The sequence below is a fragment of the Danio aesculapii genome, chromosome 23 (genome assembly GCF_903798145.1).
Source record: "Danio aesculapii chromosome 23, fDanAes4.1, whole genome shotgun sequence".
NCBI classification, from domain to species: Eukaryota; Metazoa; Chordata; class Actinopteri; order Cypriniformes; family Danionidae; genus Danio; species Danio aesculapii.
Window position 1 is genome coordinate 55,932 of NC_079457.1, and position 20,722 is coordinate 76,653.

At 39.5% G+C, this 20,722-nt stretch overlaps 1 protein-coding gene across 1 annotated transcript; it reads right to left on the bottom strand.

Annotated features, from left to right (window-relative positions):
* Nucleotides 1–2,908: 2,908 nt before the first annotated feature.
* On the bottom strand, nt 2,909–16,163 carry btr32 (bloodthirsty-related gene family, member 32). Its single transcript, XM_056449519.1, has 7 exons — nt 16,070–16,163; nt 8,772–9,322; nt 8,398–8,493; nt 7,934–8,167; nt 7,703–7,853; nt 3,670–3,696; nt 2,909–3,563 (listed from the first exon to the last, which is right to left on the bottom strand). Exons 2-7 carry the CDS (start codon nt 9,318–9,320, stop codon nt 3,022–3,024), a joined length of 1,599 nt encoding a protein of 532 aa, XP_056305494.1. The 5' UTR covers nt 9,321–9,322; nt 16,070–16,163; the 3' UTR covers nt 2,909–3,021.
* Between the last annotated feature and the right edge of the window lie 4,559 nt (nt 16,164–20,722).

The window sequence follows — 20,722 nt, forward strand, 5'->3', positions numbered from 1 at the left end:
AGTGTTGATGTTGTTTTGAAGTCATCCTTGCATGCTAATTCCGATTGAATATTCAAAGTAACATGGTAAACAATATAGAGACAGCTAAATGAACGAATGTGCAAATATAAAACCAACTTTACCTCTATTGAAATGAGGTATCACTCATAGAAACTGTACTAGCCATATCACATTATACATCACAATAAATCCAAAATCAGGTCTGTTTTTATTTAATTCCCTCATTGTGAGATGAAACTCTTCATGCACAGGTCTATTGATCTATAGATCATTGATGACACTTGTTCTTGGCGGTTTTCTGTTCAGAGTGCTTTTCTAGCAGTAGTCCTTTATAAAATAATGAGTTAACACCGTCAGTGATGTACACTTCATTTAGACGTGTGCTGAAATGCTCTGATCTCGTCACGCAGGGTTAAACTCAGACTGTACACGAAGTCATATATATATTCATTATATTTAATTTAAACTCAAGTATGAATGAGATTTCATTCACATTTCAGGGTCACTTAAGCTTGTGTAGTGATGATCAGTTAAATTTACACACTTTATTTTTCTTCATCTTTTTAGTATCCCTGATTTCTGTGAAGTAAAAATAAATCAGGTTTGACCAATTAATGTGTGTTTTGATTTGCTTATTTGAAACATAAACATTATTTGTATAGTGACATTTATTTTTATTAATCATCAGTAATTGTAAATCATCAGCACCAGTGACATTTAAAGAGAATCAAAACTAAACGTGTTTTAAGGATATATGAGCCAATCCTTCCTATATGTATAGTACAGCTCCTTCTCTCAGAGATGATGATGATGATGATGATGATGATGATGATGATGATGATGATGACGAGCTGTGCAGAGAATTTAGCTTTTTATTTTGGACCTCCAGTAGTTATGAAAACGCTGTGACATGTTTATGAAAATGCATCCTGTTCCTTTACTTTAAAGTAATGCGCCTTCATCATTCCTATATAAACTTCCAGGTGCATCCATCTGAGCAGGAGAGAAAATACACACTCTCTGTTATAGTTGTGTGACTAGACAAGTACACATAAACATGTGGTGGGTTTAATCAGATGTAGCCAAATGATGTGTGCTTTATTAAAGTGATAATTTACGTAAATCAAACAACAGATGAAAACGAGAGATTGATTCACTTCACTGAACAATTATTGTAGCTTTAATCAGAATCAGTGTATATTCAATTCATTCAGTGATGAACAAGTGTAATGGGATTTGATTCAATCTCTCTGTGTTAAGAGATTGATAGCAGAGAATATCAAATTATCTAATTACATATTTAATATATAATATTAATTCAGTACTTTCTGACACTTACTGAAGTGAGTAAAGGCAAAAATCCCACGTTTAAATGACTGTAATTTGTCTGTGTGCTCCAGCGTGTAGTGGAGGCAGTCATTCTTCAATGCTTACATATGTTAATTAGAACAGTGTCTCTTCAAGAGCTGTATAATGACCGGTATTGAAATACAGTAGCATAGTAGGCCTAATTAAGCAGCTACAGCACTGCACAGCTCAAAAACCATGCAGATTAATTCCTTTATTAAGAATATTTATTACTGTCAGCCACTTTAAACAGTATAAATAGACTAGCTTTCAGTGGTTGTCTCTTTGTCAGATGTTAAAGGCCTATACCAATACCAATTCAACAAAACTGGGGTCTGTTTCAGTACGGAGGTTTAACCAACTCTGAGTTTAAACGTGAACTCTGAGTTGATTTACTGAGAGATTAAAAACTCAGAGTTTTGGGTTTCAGAATAGCTGATCTGAGTTAAGTCAGTCAACTTTGAGAAGAGCAACTCAGAGTTAAGCGCACACTCCTCCACTATATAAAGGCATTATCAGTGGAGCGCTGATATTACGAGTGACTGTGGTGACATCTGAATAGAGATCAGCATTTCTCCAGCAGCAGCTTTAACATGGTGACATGACATCTGACGTACAGATGCCACTGGCACATGCCACAATGCGTAATTTTACATCTAAAATATTAAAGTATAATAAAATAAGTAATGTAATGTGTGACGTTTATAATAATTTTAGACACATTCCCACTTTTATACATGTTGATCAGTTTTAATAGATGTTAAAGTGCACTCGTGTGTGTGTGTGTGTGTGTGTGTGTGTGTGTCTGCCTCTATTATTGATCAGTGATAGAGGTTAATATGACATTGATAATGTAAGCAGAACTAAACAATAGTGTTTAGAGCGAATAATTAACCCATTAATCTAGTTTCAGCACATGTCGAAGGGCAGTGAATTTAAGCTAATTATTCATTAATAAAGGACAAGCCATTCATTCTGATGTTGGTTTTATTATTCAACATGTTATTGTATTATTCCACATGACATACAATACAATGAAATACAATTTCCCCATATTTTAATCAGATTTCATTTCAGCAGATTTAAAGTGCAGAAAAAACTGAGCAGAAAATACCAAGTTCTGTTTTAAAAACGTAAACCCTAAATATCTGCATTCACAGTGGTTTGAACCATTTGTCAGATAGTGTGTATTTATATGATCTATTATTGTAATTATTAACAACATTATTTAAAATACAGATTAGAGTGAACTATTTCTCTATAAAGGACTGACCGCCCCATACATCTCCCATACCTTCAGGGGGATCAAGTGTTAATTAGGGTGGTCAAACCCCCTGTTATTGATAGAAATAGCAGACATTAATTAGTGTGTGCAGTGTCTTTACTCCACAGTGTTGAGATCTGGTTACGGGAGTCCAGTAATGAACAGTCCAGTGTTGATTTTCAGTCAGAACAGAAGGAAAGCACAGAACAGTTTAATCACAAAACAGAAAGACAGAGCTCTACGCAGTATAAGATGAGTAAATGCTAAACTCTATGTATTATTGATGATTTCTGTATTATTGATGATTTCTGCCTTTAAGATGAACTGAAATCCTGACACAGTCTTTGGTTTTTGTGTCTACATAGTTTACTTAGTAAAATCTGCATGATTATGCTTGTTCATTTGACTTGTTAAATAGAGCAGACAGGTGTGATGATCATTGCGTCTGAGTTTTTACCGTCATTATTATTTCTTGGACTAAAGTATGGATAGAGTGTCTCAGTGAAAGTCTGAGCAGTGACGGTGTAGATGTGAGATCTGGCATCCACATTATAAAAGGAGACCGAACCCTCCTCATAATCCACAAACACTCCAACCTTCTCAGGGTTTGCGTTTGGAAGTACCATGAATATTGAATTACTACCAACTGCATATTGATCCTCGAAACTCATAATCACCCAGAGTCCATTCAAATTCATCTCATCAATATCCTCTTTTCTGTTGATGGATTCTTTGACCACTCCTATAACCCAGTCAGTCTTCCCCTGCACCTGCACCTCATAGTAAAATCTCCCTCTACTGAAGCCCTGTTTCCCCAGAACACAAGCAGTTTCATCAAATCTCTTTGGGTTTTCTGGAACGTTCCTCTCAACATCTCCAAGACTGACTTGTTTTCCATCATCAGACAGGATGAGAAATGGATTCGCCGTGTCAGGATCCAGAGTCACATCCACTGAGGGGAATCAGACATTATTAATCCACTCCAGAACATGTTCATGTGTCATAATACAGATTAAACAGATATAGTAAGTGTGTTTTAGATAATGGTGTGACTGTACCTGCATACTGCTGAACACTCTTCAACCCTGTGGACACAAGACGACTGAATTACAGCAACACGTACAGGTTAACAGTGAGTTTACCCCAGATGGGATCAGTTTAATTGTGGCTCATGCAGAGATGTGTAAAACAGTGGAATGTGTTTCCAGTAAATACACTTTCAATAAAGTATGAGGCAGGAAACCAGCAGAGATTCAAAATGCTTGAATTTTTGTTTATGCTTTAAGAAACAAAGGGTTTCCTCCGGGTGCTCCGGTTTCCCCCACAGTCCAAACACATGCGCTATAGGGGAATTGATCAACTAAACTGGCCGTAGTGTATGAGTGTAAGTGTGTATGGGTGTTTCCCAGTACTGGGTTGCAGCTGGAAGGGCATCCGCTGCATAAAACATATGCTGGAATAGTTGGTGGTTCATTCCGCTGTGGCGACCCCTGATGAATGAAGGGACTAAGCTGAAAATGAATGACTGAATGTTTACATTGCATTAATGGTATTTGATATATATCATACATTAGTATACATTTCTAAAACCTTTTATTATTTCATGTTCAGTTGATGGACAAATAAAACCTGCTTTAGACTGATTTAATACCCAAATTATCTGAATAACAAAAAGGTACATTTACAATAGCTTCTGCTTGGTTTTAATATTCATTTCAGTAATAATATTAACTAATATCCAAATGTTTATATATTGTATTTATAGTACAGTTGTCATGTGAGGACGCTGGAGGACTCTGGAGAATCCAAATGCAGGATTTATTAAGAGATGTCAGAGAGGCGATGGTCAGCAGTACAGGTATGATGGAATTTTGGTGGCAGATTTGTAGTTCTCCAGTGATCTGCATGGGCTAGATTGCAGGGGGCTGGTGATTTATATCTTTGTAGAGATAAAAATTAATAATAGATATGTTTAAAATTAAAATAGATAAAAGATGAAACCTGCATTGTAAACTAAAGTAAATAAAAGTTATTATTTTTAATTTCATGTTGAGGTGATTTTGGTGCTGGGTGGTTCATAGGTTGCTAAATGACCAATAGTTTTCTCAGAGGACGAAAAGCTGTCACACTGATGCTAGTTTTATATATGCAGCGCCTCACACTGCTTGTATGTGCAAGCCGTGCACCTCCATTGGAAACAAGAAGCTTATGTGAACTGTAGAAAGATGCAATATGCGAACAGCCCCTAAAAGCGCTCGTCATTCGCGATCTCCAGCAGCTGATCTTCTTGCACAGACATGCTGGATTCACCTGATTTGTTGATGAATGTGTTGCAGATTCACTCCTTGGCAGTTTGTGGGTCCTTCATTGGGCCTTTTCTCCTTAGCAAAGAAACTTTTCACAGACGTCTGATTCTAACTCATTCTGCTGCTTGTGGGTTACATTTGGGCGCTCAAGTGACCGAGAGGTAACAGAGAGAATATGGTCTGTTTTCAAGATGAAGGATCGTTCAGACTCGGGTAATAAACAAAACATTCATTCATTCATTTACTTGTCAGCTTAGTCCCTTTATTAATCAGGGGTCACCACAGCGGAATGAACCGCCAACTTATCCAGCAAGTTTTACGCAGCGGTTGCCCTTCCAGCCGCAACCCATCTCTGGGAAACACCCAGACACACTCATTCACACACACACACACACTACGGACAATTTAGCCTACCCAATTCACCTGTACCGCATATGTTTGGACTGTGGGGGAAACATGTGCACCCAGAGGAAATCCACGCCAACATGCAAACTCCACACAGAAACACCAACTGACCCAGCTGGGGCTTGAACTACCTACTGTTTAATCCATTCAGCCGATTTCTTGTTTTGGCAGGGTCACTTTTAGCTTAGCTTAGCATATTGAATTAAATCAGTTTGACCAGTAGCATTTCATTCTAAAATGAGCAGGACTGCCAACTCTCGCTTATTCTGTGTGACCGTCACTCAATTGACGGTATTCTCACACCAAACATGCATTTTCTCAAGCAGAAAAATCTCTGCAAAATATTTTTCCTTGCTGTATTTGTTGTTAGTATGACAAAAAACAATGTAGTTTAGTCAAGAACAAACTGACACATGCATGAAAAAACACGTGCCTCACATGCAGCTACTGCTTGATGCAGACACGCTGTTCCCGGTGTGTGTCCTGGTTGTGAACATGCAGGATGGAAAAATAAACGTTGCTCATAAGCGTATTTTTTAATAAAGGTGGAGTGTTCCTTTAAGAAGGTTTGGTAAGTGAATTTATTTCAATATTCTAAAGGCCTATCACACCTATCTGACAGTCAGCTGTTGGTCATTTCATTGGTCAGCATGGATCCAGATAGTGTGTTCTTCTTCTTTGGCTCTCGGCGAAGGCGGTCGCACTTTTTCCCTCTCCGTCCCAGATCTCTTCTCGCTAGCTCCTCTTGTCTTTGTCTTATTCTATCTCTGAGACTCTCCGTGCCCTGCTATCCAAACAAATAAGGAATTATGGATTTGATCAACTGGTCTCTGAATGCGATTGACACCATCTTCTCGACGAGAAGTTTGGGCTCGGGAGAGCCCACCTGTCCTGCGGGGACGTTTGCAGCTGGATACGTGATGGACGGGTGGGAGAAGTGGCGCGTCCTGTGCCTGGCTGCTCTGTCTCTGGAGGATATTGAAGACATTTACCTATTCGGAACTTTGATAACAGGGTTTCTGCTAATGGGCTTATGCGGGGCCCTGGCGTATCGACGAATGATGAAAGCGGTCAGTGCTGCTCAAAACCCCACCAGGCTGGCCGGCTTGATTGAAGCGCTGATGGGCAGGCTTGCTAATAATCAGACTGCAATATTAGATCGCAAACTGGAAAACATCGGGGTGAAGTTAGCAGCTTTGCAACAAGATTTAGCCAGATTTGAAGACGAGTGATGGACATTAAATATCTGTGAAATTGGCAGGTATTGACCTAAAGTTGAAGTATCTTTCTACTCTTTCGGCTTCCCTGTGTTTTCTTTTCTCCTGCCAGACGGCCTGGGCTGGAGGAAAACAACTTCTCCAGGATACCAAGATAAGGAGACGCTCTGAAATTCCTGCTCCCTGTCAAGGACACCTGTTGGACTATACAGGCTTACGCACACACACACACAGATAAACAGCACGACACTTCCTGGCCCCAATCCAACGCCTTCGTATGCTTTCACCCACTGGAGGGGGTAGGCGGGTCTGTGACCAGCGCCTTCATGGCTGCAGGACCTGATGGCTGCCCGCCCTTACCGGACTATATCCACACCCCCTGTTCCCATCCCCTGTGGCAATGTTATGTCTTGTCGGTGTGTTTGTTGTGCTAGATTGCTGGGGCTTTTTCTTTCTCCCTGATCTCACATTGCTCTAACTTAGGAGCAAGGTGAGAGGGAGTTTTTTTTGCCTCTCTTTCTTGAATCATCTTATTTCCTGTTCCACCTCCTGTGACCTGTCTTCCCTGGAGTTGTGATGTCTGTGCACGGTCGGGGGGTTCCAAAAACTGAAGAGCAAAAACTGAAGAGACCTACTCAAATAAACAATTCCAGCCAAGAAGGAAAGCAAAGATGTGGCTGGAGTTTCGCTATATTTCTCAAATATTTGCAAACAATATGGATCATTAGATTTTCAGACACATTAGCATGAGCGAATCCTTTGGTGGTTACAAGTGCTGTGATAATGGTGCTGAATGCTGCTTTGATTACTTTGTGTGCATGCACGTCTGTACTTTGGTTTCATTTTGTTGATCAGGAAAACACACAGGCGTTGAATACCTGCTTTTGAATCAATCGGCTGCCGTCCATTTGGTGTGTACAGGCAGTTTTTTGATCCAGATGGAACCAGACAGAAACAGATGTGAGGCTACAACACAGTTGGCTCTCATTGACACTTCTTGTATGGCAGTGGCATGGTGTGTCCTGGCCTTAGCACTAGTATGGCAAGTTTACTAAGGTCACGCAACTGTCTGATCATCTTCAACAGGGATCATCTTGATTATCAGATTTCTCTTTCTTAAATGAATAAAAATGAATAAAAATCAACTCTGTTTGATTACATACCAGTTTGACTGATGTTTTCATGTATCGTCTCCTGGGTTTTTCTTAGTATAGTCAGAGCTCTGTGTAGTGGGAGCAGCGCATCCACATCAGAGTCAACACTGATCTCAGACCAGCTCTTGGTGTTTACAGAGCTGCTGAGGGATGGGTAAACCTACAGCCGGAGAGAGGAGACATCCGTCATTACAGGTAGAGTTATTTCTGAACTATCATCCCTGACAGATGCAGACAGACCTGTATGAGGTGGAGATGATCTTCAGAGTGCATGTGCTTCTCCAGCTCAGTGTTTCTGCTCTTCAGCTCTGTGATCTCCTGCTGCAGCTCTTTAATCAGATCTTCAGCCTGTTTCTCTGCTGCTTTCTGCTGCTCCTCCATCATCTTCAGCAGATCTGACTGACATCTCTCGAAGGAGCGGATCAGACCATTGAAGAGCTCCACACTGCTGGACTTCTCCTTCTCTGTGTTCCTCTGATCAGGGAGATCAGTTTACAGATCTGTTATACATCGTTATTTTGACCTAAACTGCATTTTGCTGCCTGCTACTTGTGTCATGACAATAAAGTTGAATCCAGTCTAAATCTAATAGAGAATTAAGAAATATGTACATTTTACTGCATTTTAATCAGCACATGTATGAGCTAAATCATTATACTATAAGATGTAGAAGATTATAGAGAGAGTAATATCCTTCTGCTGACCTTTCTCAGCTGTACTGAGTGCTGGATCTCTTGAATCTTCTTCATTCTGTCCTGGATCATCTGCTGCACGTCTGTCTGTGTCTTCACAAGCTGATTCTACATAGAGAGAGGGAGAAAACGACACTTATCAATGATTTTACAGATGGATTTCTGGCTCATTTGAATATTTTACTAATGTTATGAATGTGAAATTGCAATGTTTTATGCTTTTGTTCAGTTCTGAGGTAAATCTTCTGGAACATGGACAAAATCAGCTATTATCTGATGTAATGAAAGACTGATGGCTGCTTTAAAGAAATAAAGTTAAGCGTTACGCAATATCCTGCATGTTAACGGTTTAATGTGCTGTTTAAAGTGTTGTTAGAGACTCTTGCCTTCTTCTGCTGGCTCTCCTGCTCTATAGGAACAGTGTTGTGGCTCTGGTGTTCTCCTTCAGTGCAGAACAAACACACACACATCTGATCATCTCTGCAGAACAGCTCCAGAGGTCTCTCGTGTTTCGGGCATATGTAATCCTCCAGATTCTCCACAGCGCTGATCAGTGTGTGTTTCTTCAGGCGTGGGACTCTGTAATGGGGCTCCAGGTGATTCTCACAGTAAGAGCTTTGACAGGTCAGGCAGGACTTCACTGCTTTCTGCTTTCTGTCTTCACAGATATCACACAACACCTCAGATTCTGCTGGACTGCTCTGCTGCTTAAAGTGCTCCACCACCTCTCTCAGTGCGATGTTGACCTTCAGATCAGGCTGTTTGCTGAATTCCTCTTTACATAAAGGACAGCAGCAGGTGTGTGTGATTGTCCAGCACTTGTTCAGGCAGGTTCTGCAGAAGTTGTGTCCGCATGGAGTGGTGACTGGATCAGTGAACACATCCAGACAGATGGAGCACTGGAGCTCCTCATTCAGACCACTGGAGGACGCCATGCCTGAAGAGGTAAATAATGGATATAGGTTAGCTACACTGCTGAGTTTAACAATGAGGATAATATAGATGAGATGAAAGACAAAACAGGAGCATTTTTAAAATGTTGTCCCCAAAACTGTCCCAGTGAGGGTTAGTTTAGTTTTAGTGTTGTTATTAGTTTAAAACATTAAATAAAAATGCTTAACTTTGAAATGCAAATCCCCTTGCACTTCCCAAAAAGATATACTTTGAACAGCATCTATGCTTATGTTAGTCTGTTTTTCCTTATCCTGAGGTCCTCATAATCTTGTTTGTTCTGTTTGCGGTCCCTCTGGTCTGCTTTTCCTCAAAGACAACTGTTGTCATCAGACGGCCTCCATCCAAACACACTTAGAGCAAAAGTGCTTAAGGACAATATCTATTTCTCCATCCATCATCCATCGGCTGTGTGTGCCACTGAACTCACACACACACCAATAGTAAATGTCCAAATGACCACAGGACTTCAAATCAGCTCCTGAGTGGACTTGAGGCTGTTTGAAACCCATTTGGGTTAACAAGCCTGGCAAATAAAATAGGGCAGATAGAGCACGCAAAAATCCTCAATGATGGTAACCTACTTATAAGATGTGCTGATGCTGGACAAATGGAGAAAGCCCTGAAAATTAAGGATGTGGTCAAATGTAAGGTGGAAAAACAGCTAGGGTGGGAGTGGGGAGGAAACGTGTAACCAGAGGGGTGATCACAGGAGTATCATTCAGTGTAACAGAAGAAGAAATTAAAAAGAATATAAAAGGAGCAAAAGTAGTGAATGTTACAAGAATGAAAACAACAAGAGATGGAGAGGTTAAAGACAGTAAAACCGTGTTATTAGAGTTTGATGAAGTGGCAGTGCCACAGCAAGCATTTCTTAGATTTGTGAGTTATCCAGTGAGAGTGTATGTACCAAAACCATTGAGGTGCTATAATTGCCAAAGATTTGGCCACACAGCAAATATCTGTAATAGGCAAAGAAGGTGTGCTAGGTGTGGAGGGGATCATGAATACGGAACCTGTGGAGCAGGGGTTCAACCAAAATGTTGTAAATGTGGAGGTGCTCACAATGTGGCATTCAGTGGCTGTGAAATAATGAAGAGAGACTAATATACAAAAGATAAGAGTGGAGAAATAATCACATACACTGAAGAGGTTAAAGTGTCAGGAGAAAAGAAAAACAAAGAAAATGAAGCGGTCCTGAATCTCAACAGCAAGACAAATCAGAAACAATCTACTATAGAAGAATAGAACTAATAACGTTTACAGAAGGAGTGATCAATAGTACAGCAGAAATAAAATCAAAAATGAGAAAATACAGCTGGTAGTAAGTGCTGCTGTCAAACATCTAGGATTAGTTGGACTGACATGGGAAGAGGTGAGGGAAATCCTTACGAATCAGTCAGGTCAGGAAGCATCATGTATTGGGTAGTAATATGAATGGTTATAATCTTACAATGGAATGCTAGGAGCATTTGAGCTAATGGACAATAATTTAAACAGTTTATAAATGAGTTAAATGAGGAACCAGAAGTGATGTGTATACAAGAAACATGGCTATAGCCAAATTTAGATTATGTAATACATCAATATTCAATAGTTAGAAGAGACAGAAACAGTGAGGGAGGTGGAGGAGGATCTGCAGTTTTCATTAAGAATGGGATTCAGAATAGAGTAGTGGGAATAGGTGAGGAACAGGAGTACATGGTAGTGGAGGTATGGGAAAAATGTGAGGTAATTAGAATAATTAATTATTATAATCCATGTAAAAAGTTGGAAATAGAAAAGCTATTAAATATAGAGGGACAGGACAGTCATAGGGTAATGTGGTGTGCTGATTTTAATGCCCACAGTTCAATGTGGGGTAGGACACATACAGATGCTAACGGTAAAATAATAGAAGAACTGATAGACGAAAGAGATTTGGTGTGTTTGAATGATGGTAGAGGAACTAGAATAAATGTAGCAACAGGAACTGAATCTGTCTTAAATATAACATTAGTAACTAGTTCTTTGTCGAGAAGTTGTAAATGGGAGGTGTGGACCGCATCTACAGTAGGAAGTGATCACTACCCAATCATAAGTTCAGTAGGTGAGAGATCGGAAATGGGGTTAGACTGTAGAATCCCTAAATGGAATTTTGGTCAAGCTGACTGGGAAATGTTTACAAAAATCAGTTATGAGTTAATGATAAAGATTGAAGTTCAGGATGATATAAATGTAGTCAATAATCAAGTTACAACAGCAATTATTAGTGCAGCAGAGGAGGCTATCTCCAATAAGGAAACCAAGAGAAAACGGAAAGCTGTGCCATGGTGGAACGAGGAATGTTGGAAGGCGATAAGAGAAAGAAACAAAGCTTTTAGAGTACTAAAAAGAAACATCTTATCCAGTATAAAAAAGCTCAAGCAGTAGTCAGAACAGTACGTCAAGCAAAGAGAACAAGTTGGGAAATAGGCAGAACTACACCAATAGGAGAAATACAGGGAATGGGAGGAGACAGAAGACAGCGGGAATACCCAGTAATAGTAACTGAAGAGAAAATAGCAACGTCAAATAAGGAGAAAGCAGAGATTATAGCAGAAGCATTTGTTAAGATACATAGTTCAGAAAAGGGAGGAGGAGGACAACAGTAACTATGAATCAGCATTTTCATAGGCTTAATAGGAAGAAAGAAACAGGAAATGAATTAGATGATCCGTTTACTTTGGCAGAGATGGTGAGAGCAATTAATAAAGCGAAACCTACATCTCCAGGAAAAGATCAAATATGTTATCTAATGCTAAAGAAGCTGGAGGAAAGGTCAATGTTGAAGCTCTTAGATATGTACAATAAGATATGGAAGGAAGGAAAGTTACCTGAAATCTGGAAGGAGGCAATAGTGATACCAATAAGGAAACCCGGTAAAGATCCAACTAAACCCACGAGTTATAGACCGATAGCTCTTACATCTAATCTTTGTAAAATCATGGAGAGAAGGATCAGTGAGAGGTTGACGTATGACCTGGAAAAACGAGGATTATTGGATAAATGTCAAAGTGGATTTAGGAAGGGAATGTCTACAATTGATTCAGTGACTAGACTAGAAACAGAAATTAAGAAGGCTCAAGTTAATAAAGAGAATGTAATAGCGGTATTTTTTTATATAGAAAAAGCCTATGATATGATGTGGAAGGAGGGGTTATTGATTAAACTAAATGAGATGGGAATTGGAGGGAAGATTCAGGTAAGAGTAGGGACAGATATGTCAAATATATATGAAAATGGCACGCCTCAAGGGAGTGTGATAAGTCCATTACTGTTTATTATAATGATCAATGATGTGTTTGAAAAAGAACCAGAAGATATAGATAGGTCACTATTAGCGGATGATGGAGCATTGTGGAAGAGAGGAAAGAATATGGAGCATATGATTAAGAAGTTACAGGAAGAAACTAATAAAGAGGTAGAATGGGGATATGATTGAGGGTTTAAATTTTCCATTGAATAACTCTGTCGGTTTTCTTCACCAGGAGAAGAATTGCAGAGGAGCTTAAGATACAGATGTACGGGAAACTTAGAGTTAAATTAGACTCCCGTTTAACATTTGTAGATCACATTCAAAAAATGGAGGAAAAATGTGAAAAGGTAATTAATGTAATGAGATGTTTGAGGGGAAGGGATTGGGCTGCAAGCACACTATCGCTGTATACAATATATGTAGCTCTAATACGGTCAGTGTTAGATTATGGTAGTGTAGTATATGGGTCAGCAGCCAAGTCAAACTTAAAAAATAGAAGTAATTCAGGCGCAGGCACTGAGAATATGTTGTGGAGCTTTTAAAACAACACGAGTATCAGCTATTCAGGTGGAAATGGGAGAATTGCCACTGGAATTAAGAAGGAAACAGTTGATGGCTAATTATTAGGTAAGTTTACAAGGACATACAAATTCACATATCACTAAAACAGTATTACAGGAGAGTTGGGAAAATGGGAAAAGTCAAAGGGAGAATTTTGGTCGGTGTGGAAACATGGTGGCAAAAGAATTAAGAGTGTTTAATTTGAGTTCTACTGTCATATATGCAGAAATTGCTCCATGGAAGCTAGTGTGGCCAGAGGTAGACTGGTTTGTGTTAGAGGAAAAGAATGAGGCAAGGGATAGCATCAATCTGGAAAGAATATTTAACCAAAGGGTCGAAGAAAAATACAAAGAGTACACACAGATATTTACAGATGGAGCAAAGAACCCAGAAACTGGAGTGTCTGGATGGGGGTAGTTATACCAGAAAAAATATAGGAATAAATAGAAGGACATCTGATTATGTGGGAGTGTACACAGTAGAGATGCTAGCTATGCTAGTAGCATAAAGATGGGTAGAAATGACAGGGCAGGATAAAATCTTGGTATGTTCAGACTCTGCATCAGCTCTTGCAAGTCTAAGGTCATTTTCTTCAAGTAGACAAGATATTCTGTATGGAGTACTCCAGTGTATAACAAAAATAACAAATCAGGGAAAGGAGGTGAAGTTTATATGTGTTCCAGGTCATGAAGGGATAAAGGGAAATGAAACGGCTGACAGATTGGAAAAAAGGGCGTTAACAAAAGAAAATGTAGAAATGCAAATAAGGGTTAGTAAAGCAGAAGTGAAAAGTTTAATATGGGTAAGAATAACCAACACAATCCCACGGCAATTCGTAACTTTTTGAGTTAGTGGCTAATTCGTATGAATTCGTACAATCTAATTCGTATGATTTAGTACGATTTGCTCATCCCCCAATGACAGTTGGGTTTAGGGGTGGGGTTAGGGGCCACGCCTCCTTTTTAAAATCATACAATTTCTTACGAATTAGCCACTAAACTGACAAAACGTAAAATACGTACGTTTTCTCGTGAGATCAGGCTGGAATAAATCAAATGTGGCAAGAGAATTGGGACAGAGACAAGAAAGGAAGGCATTTGTATAAAATTCAACAGGTTGTTAAACACAAGAGTCAGTAATGGTATCCGGCAGGAAGGAATAGTGATAACTAGATTAAGACTGGGTCAGTGTTTATTAAATAAAACACTTAAATTAATAGGGAAGCAGGGCTGTAGTGAAGAGGAGTCAGTAGAACATGTCATACTAAAATGCAAAAGGTATGAAACACAGAGGGAGGAAATGAGAAATGATCTAAGGGAGATAGGGATTCAGGAAATAACATTAAAAGGTTTACTAGATACAAAGGACAGGGGTCAGACCAGAATACTTATAAAGTTCCTGAGAGAAACAGAAGTTTATGATAGGATATAAAATAAATAAGTAAAATTATAATAGAAGGTAAAGGGAAGAGAGTTAAATATAACCAAGTATTAGAAATAGTAGAAGTAAAAGGAGTAAGAGTACTGTGGTGGTTATTAGTATTATGAGTGTTATGATTATTATTATTATACATATGAGTAGGGGTGAGGTATGTGTGTGTAAGTATGTATGTGTGTATATGAGAAAGGATAGGAAAGAGGGAAGTGGGGGGAAATGATTAGTCTGTAAACCTAACCTCTGGTCCACACTCCGGAGCTGAAGGTGGCGGTAATGCACCAAAACGCTGGATGCCAACCGCCGTAAAATTAGAAGAAGAAGAAGAAGCACTTTCTCTCCGTAGACTTCCATTCATACGCACGCCAATGCGTCAGACTGGAAACGCAAGCTCGTGCAACAAGTTTCGCAGTTTGCTGCGGTGCAAAGTTCAAGCTTGGTGAACTCTGACCTGTGAAATTACATCACTTGACTGTGTGAGACTAATCGAGGATGAAAACAGGACCTCTCTGGACAGAACTGTAGAATATAGACTGAATGCTCACTGTTTATGTCTAATCATCATGTTTAATCCCTCCTCTTCACAGCGCTGTACTACAGAATTCCACATGCACAAGCTCCAGTGTGACCGTGGCATGAGAAGGATCATCCACATTTGCATGAATGAAAGTGGTTCTGTTAACTGATCTGTTAATATGAGGATGTCTCTCTATGCCCATATAATGATGTGACTCAAAATGAAATGTGATTGGTTGTTTTACCTGTCAGTTATACAGCATTATAACACAGTCAAAGTCTAAAGTGATGTTCACAACACAATAGTGTTTACTAAAAACACCAAATATAACATGATGGACAGGAATATGAATGACACATCTTTACATCAACACTGTATAGCGTAAATGTGTCCTGTAAAACATTAATTAGCCAAGGAGCTCAGTGACGTTTAACAAGAGACTTAAATATTACAATATAATGTATGTAACCCTGCTGAAAAATCCAGCTTAAACCAGCCTAGGCTGGTTGGCTGGTTTTAACTGGTTGACCAGGCTGGTTTTAGAGGGGTTTTGTCCATTTCCAGGCTGGTTTCCAGCCATTTCCAGCCTGGTCTTAGCTGGTCAGACTGGAAAATGACCAGCTAAATCCAGCTAAAACCAGCTTGACCAGCCTGGGTTAAGATGGACATAGCTGGTTTTGGCTGGGCTCCCAGCCTGGCTAGGTGGTCAAGCTGGTTTTAGCTGGTCATTTTCCAGCCTGACCAGCTAAGACCAGGCTGGAAATGGCTGGAAACCAGCCTGGAAATGGACAAAACCCCTCTAAAACCAGGCTGGTCAACCAGCTAAAACCAGCCAACCAGCCTAGGCTGGTTTAAGCTGGATTTTTCAGTAGGGTAACTATGCACTATTGTGCCATTTCAGAGTTTAACATTGTTAAACAAGATCTTACATTTCTCAAACATACCTGTGAGTGAATATCCGCTGTTTTCTCCAGATTCAGGAAGGTTTTGTCTGATTTCTGCTTCTGCTTTCTCTGCAGTTTTCTTTCACTTTCTGTCTTTCACGCATCCGCAGTGATGACGTCACGCTGAAGCTCCGCCCACTGCCTCCAATATCCTTCATTAATACCAGCAGGACAGGTGAAGGTTGCTTTTATTTGATGCTAATTTTAAATCATGTTGCTTATTTCTTAGTTGTTGATGACAGCGTTTTAATATAAAGTAATAACTGTGTTCTGCAGATTAATGCAGTATTGTTAAAGATTTAAACTAGATGCGTCTGTTCATCAGCTGTGTTTATTAATGTCCACGTTTCAGCATTTTACATGTTCTTATTTTAGATGTCAGAGGAAAGAGGGACAACAGTGAAATCGCCAGTAAGTTGATTTATTTCTAGTGTTGTTTCAGAAGTACTCTTGTTTGTGTTTCTGATATGAAGACATGTTGACCAACAGAAGAAGAATCAGCCTCAAACTGTGAAAAGGGCTTTATTTACACACATGAGCGGACCACCGCTTCAGCTAAACCCTAATGATTAATCACAGCTCAATTAACATTTGATTAGAGCAAATAATATACCAGAACATGCCTTTTCCTCTGATAATGCCCGTCAGTTTGTGTGATTGCTCATAAACAGAAAACAATGTAAAGGGGCTGGAAGTAAGACAATTTACCAGTGATGCATGTGGAGATTTTGCCTCATCTATGATTTAAAACTATATATCTTTATGATTTAATAATTAATATGGTATAAAATGTGTAATCATTAAATTTGACTGTTTTTCCATCACTTTTTCCTCATTTGTTTATGCTGAATGTGCAGGAAAAATCTATCTATTGTAAAATAAGTGTATTAGAATAAAACTGTATTAAAATGCTCCTGTTTGGCTAAATTCTGCTCGTGCGTAAATAAAAAAACAACAACAAATACAAATGATACACAATGACACACACAGTAGAGCTCGTTTGAAAGCCAACACGATCTCTCGGGTGCAGAACTGAACCTGTTAGCTCTGAACGTGCAATAAGCAGATGGTTTTAGATGCAGTCGAAGACTAAATATAAAGTTTAAACACACTATTGAACCTAATAGTTTTAAAAGGTAAATTCGTTCATTCATTCTTATTTACTTTTCAGCTTAGTCCCTATATTAATCCAGCATCGCCACAGCGGAATGAACTGCCAACTCATCCAGCATATGTTTTATTCTGCGGATGCCCTTCCAGTTGCAACATCCACACACACCCTTTCACACTCATACACTAGGGACAATTTAGCCTACCCAATTCACCTGTACCGCATGTGTTTGGACTGTGGGGGAAACCGGAGCACCCGGAGGAAACCTACGCCAACACGGGGAGAATATGCAAACTCCACGCAGAAACGCCAACTGACCCAGCCGAGACTCAAACCAGTGACCTTTTTGCTGTGAGGCGACAGCACTACCTACTGCGCCACTGCGTCGCCAGAAGGTAAATTCTAATAGCTAATTAGTTTAGTCTTTCTTTGCCATAATGCTTAACTCAGTTATTGTTACCCAACCACAAGATTTATACTGCACCAGACTTTATACTCACACACACACACACACACACACACACACACACACACACACACACACACACACACACACACACACACAGTCGCAGTCCTCCACAGCTCCAGCAGAGGGCAGCAGTGTCACACTGATCACACAATTCTGAATTTAAACCTGTAAGACTGATTATCTTACATATACCGAATGTAAATAATTATTCTGCAGATTCCAGGAGATATTCACATCATGTTTGGAACCAAACGATGACCGTCATGATATCTACAGGAGAAGTGGTGTTGGAGAACCCCTGATTAATAAGGTAGTAGTTGGCTTTACTGTGTAGGATTAGAGATGTAGTATAAGATCATGTGGAATATGTGCTTTAGAAATACTCATAAACAGACAGTAAATATAGGAGAGGAATATTACACCAGTTATTGATGAGAATTTCTGCCCAAACTGAAAGTGTTTTGTAGGCTTTTATAAGACTCATTTAGATGAGGACATGATGATGATGATTTCAGTGCTGTCTCTTTAAATCGGTGTGTTAGTTGCTCTCCACCACAGGATGGCAGTAAATCCACACATGATCATTGAATGGTTATTTGTTTCCTCTGTACACAGAGAACCCAGATCTCCAGCATCTGCTGAGTGAGTGCTGTAGCGCTGAGGAGATCTGCTTTTACAGCTCAACACATTATATTTCAGTTTAATTCATGACCAGCAATCTTTCCAGATGAAGTGTTGAACAGCGTGTGATGGACATGGGTAACGTTTCATTAAAGTCTGCAGTGTTAATCTGCTAAAGCTAACCCACTGAAGAATGACAGATGCTAATGTTTTGGTAATATCTTCAATATTCTGCCTGAGCATCTGCTCCTGCGTTTGGATTGGCTTCTTCTCTGATTACAGTCTTAGCCATGCCCTCTAATCCTTATCCCCGCCTCTACTCAATATTCTGCTTCAGTGGTAAGAGCATCAACATACTGGAACAGCGGTCTAACTTCCGGTTCACACCGACTTTAAAGTTTTCCCAAATATCCCAGAGTCAGTTTACAGGTTGAGGTGAGGGTTTGGTTAGTGTGAGCAGGTGGGTCTTCAGCATTTCATCCAGCCTGTGAGTAATAAACATTCACAATCTTTCATCTCGTACAGGCCTGTCCGGAGTCTGATCTTCTGTCCAGTCAGTTTCAGTCTATTATTATGGGATGAACTATTAAATCAGATCCTAATGATGACATAAAAACCAAATAAACTCAGTAAATCTAATGCTCTTGATTTGCAGGATGGTCCAGACTCTATATTTGAGGCTGACACTAAGACTCTCTCTATGAAGAAGGCCTTGGACTGCAGGCTCTCCGTGTTCCTGTCTAGACCAGGTAATACAATAAGCTCAATTTACCGTGTTTATATGTGAATGTTGAGGGAACGCTGCCTTTTGTTTTGTTTTGCAAACAGGGAAATGTTACTTTAAATGTTTAATTCTGGAACCAGTACCCAGATGAGGAAAATAAAGTAAATGTAGTATAATTTACAACTCTGTAAGCATACTGTAGTGAACTGATCACTGTGATCAATACTGTAGTGAACTGATCACTGTGATCAATACTGTAGTGAACTGATCACTGTGATCAATACTGTAGTGAACTGATCACTGTGATCAATACTGTAGTGAACTGATCACTGTGATCAATACTGTAGTGAACTGATCACTGTGATCAATACTGTAGTGAACTGATCACTGTGATCAATACTGCAGTGAACTGATCACTGTGATCAATACTGTAGTGAACTGATCACTGTGATCAATACTGTAGTGAACTGATCACTGTGATCAATACTGCAGTGAACTGATCACTGTGATCAATACTGTAGTGAACTGATCACTGTGATCAATACTGTAGTGAACTGATCACTGTGATCAATACTGCAGTGAACTGATCACTGTGATCAATACTGTAGTGAACTGATCACTGTGATCAATACTGCAGTGAACTGATCACTGTGATCAATACTGTAGTGAACTGATCACTGTGATCAATACTGCAGTGAACTGATCACTGTGATCAATACTGCAGTGAACTGATCACTGTGATCAATACTGTAGTGAACTGATCACTGTGATCAATACTGCAGTGAACTGATCACTGTGATCAATACTGTAGTGAACTGATCACTGTGATCAATACTGCAGTGAACTGATCACTGTGATCAATACTGTAGTGAACTGATCACTGTGATCAATACTGCAGTGAACTGATCACTGTGATCAATACTGCAGTGAACTGATCACTGTGATCAATACTGCAGTGAACTGATCACTGTGATCAATACTGCAGTGAACTGATCACTGTGATCAATACTGTAGTGAACTGATCACTGTGATCAATACTGCAGTGAACTGATCACTGTGATCAATACTGTAGTGAACTGATCACTGTGATCAATACTGCAGTGAACTGATCACTGTGATCAATACTGCAGTGAACTGATCACTGTGATCAATACTGTAGTGAACTGATCACTGTGATCAATACTGCAGTGAACTGATCACTGTGATCAATACTGTAGTGAACTGATCACTGTGATCAATACTGCAGTGAACTGATCACTGTGATCAATACTGTAGTGAACTGATCACTGTGATCAATACTGCAGTGAACTGATCACTGTGATCAATACTGTAGTGAACTGATCACTGTGATCAATACTGTAGTGAACTAGTTAACAACATTTTTTATGTATTGTATTTTATTAACGTCTACCCCCACCCCAACCATCACAGCACTGTGAAAACAGAAGCTGTACTGAGTATTATTTATGCTATCTATTAAATGACCCAATAAATAGTATTTTTAATGCCTATACCTCCACCCCGACCCTAAACCCAACCATCACAGTGCTGTAAAAATATGAATTATTGTTCTAAGTGCGGTGTTCTGGCTAGTGTAGTATCTGTGAGCTCTTCAGTCAGTCTGCAGTGTTTGCTCTGCTTCTCTTCATCATTTCCTAGAAGGAGCATCAGTCAGTCAGTCAGAGAGGGCTCTATAGGAGGTGTGACATTCCCTATAGCGGTGCCACT

Excerpts from the sequence above, each read along its gene's own strand:
- btr32 (XM_056449519.1), bottom strand. The coding sequence starts at position 9,320 with ATGGCGTCCTCCAGTGGTCTGAATGAGGAGCTCCAGTGCTCCATCTGT. Across the intron at positions 8,168-8,397 it reads ACTCAGTACAGCTGAGAAAG|AGGAACACAGAGAAGGAGAA; the intron begins GTCAGCAGAAGG and ends CTCCCTGATCAG. Across the intron at positions 7,854-7,933 it reads ATCATCTCCACCTCATACAG|GTTTACCCATCCCTCAGCAG; the intron begins GTCTGTCTGCAT and ends CTCCGGCTGTAG.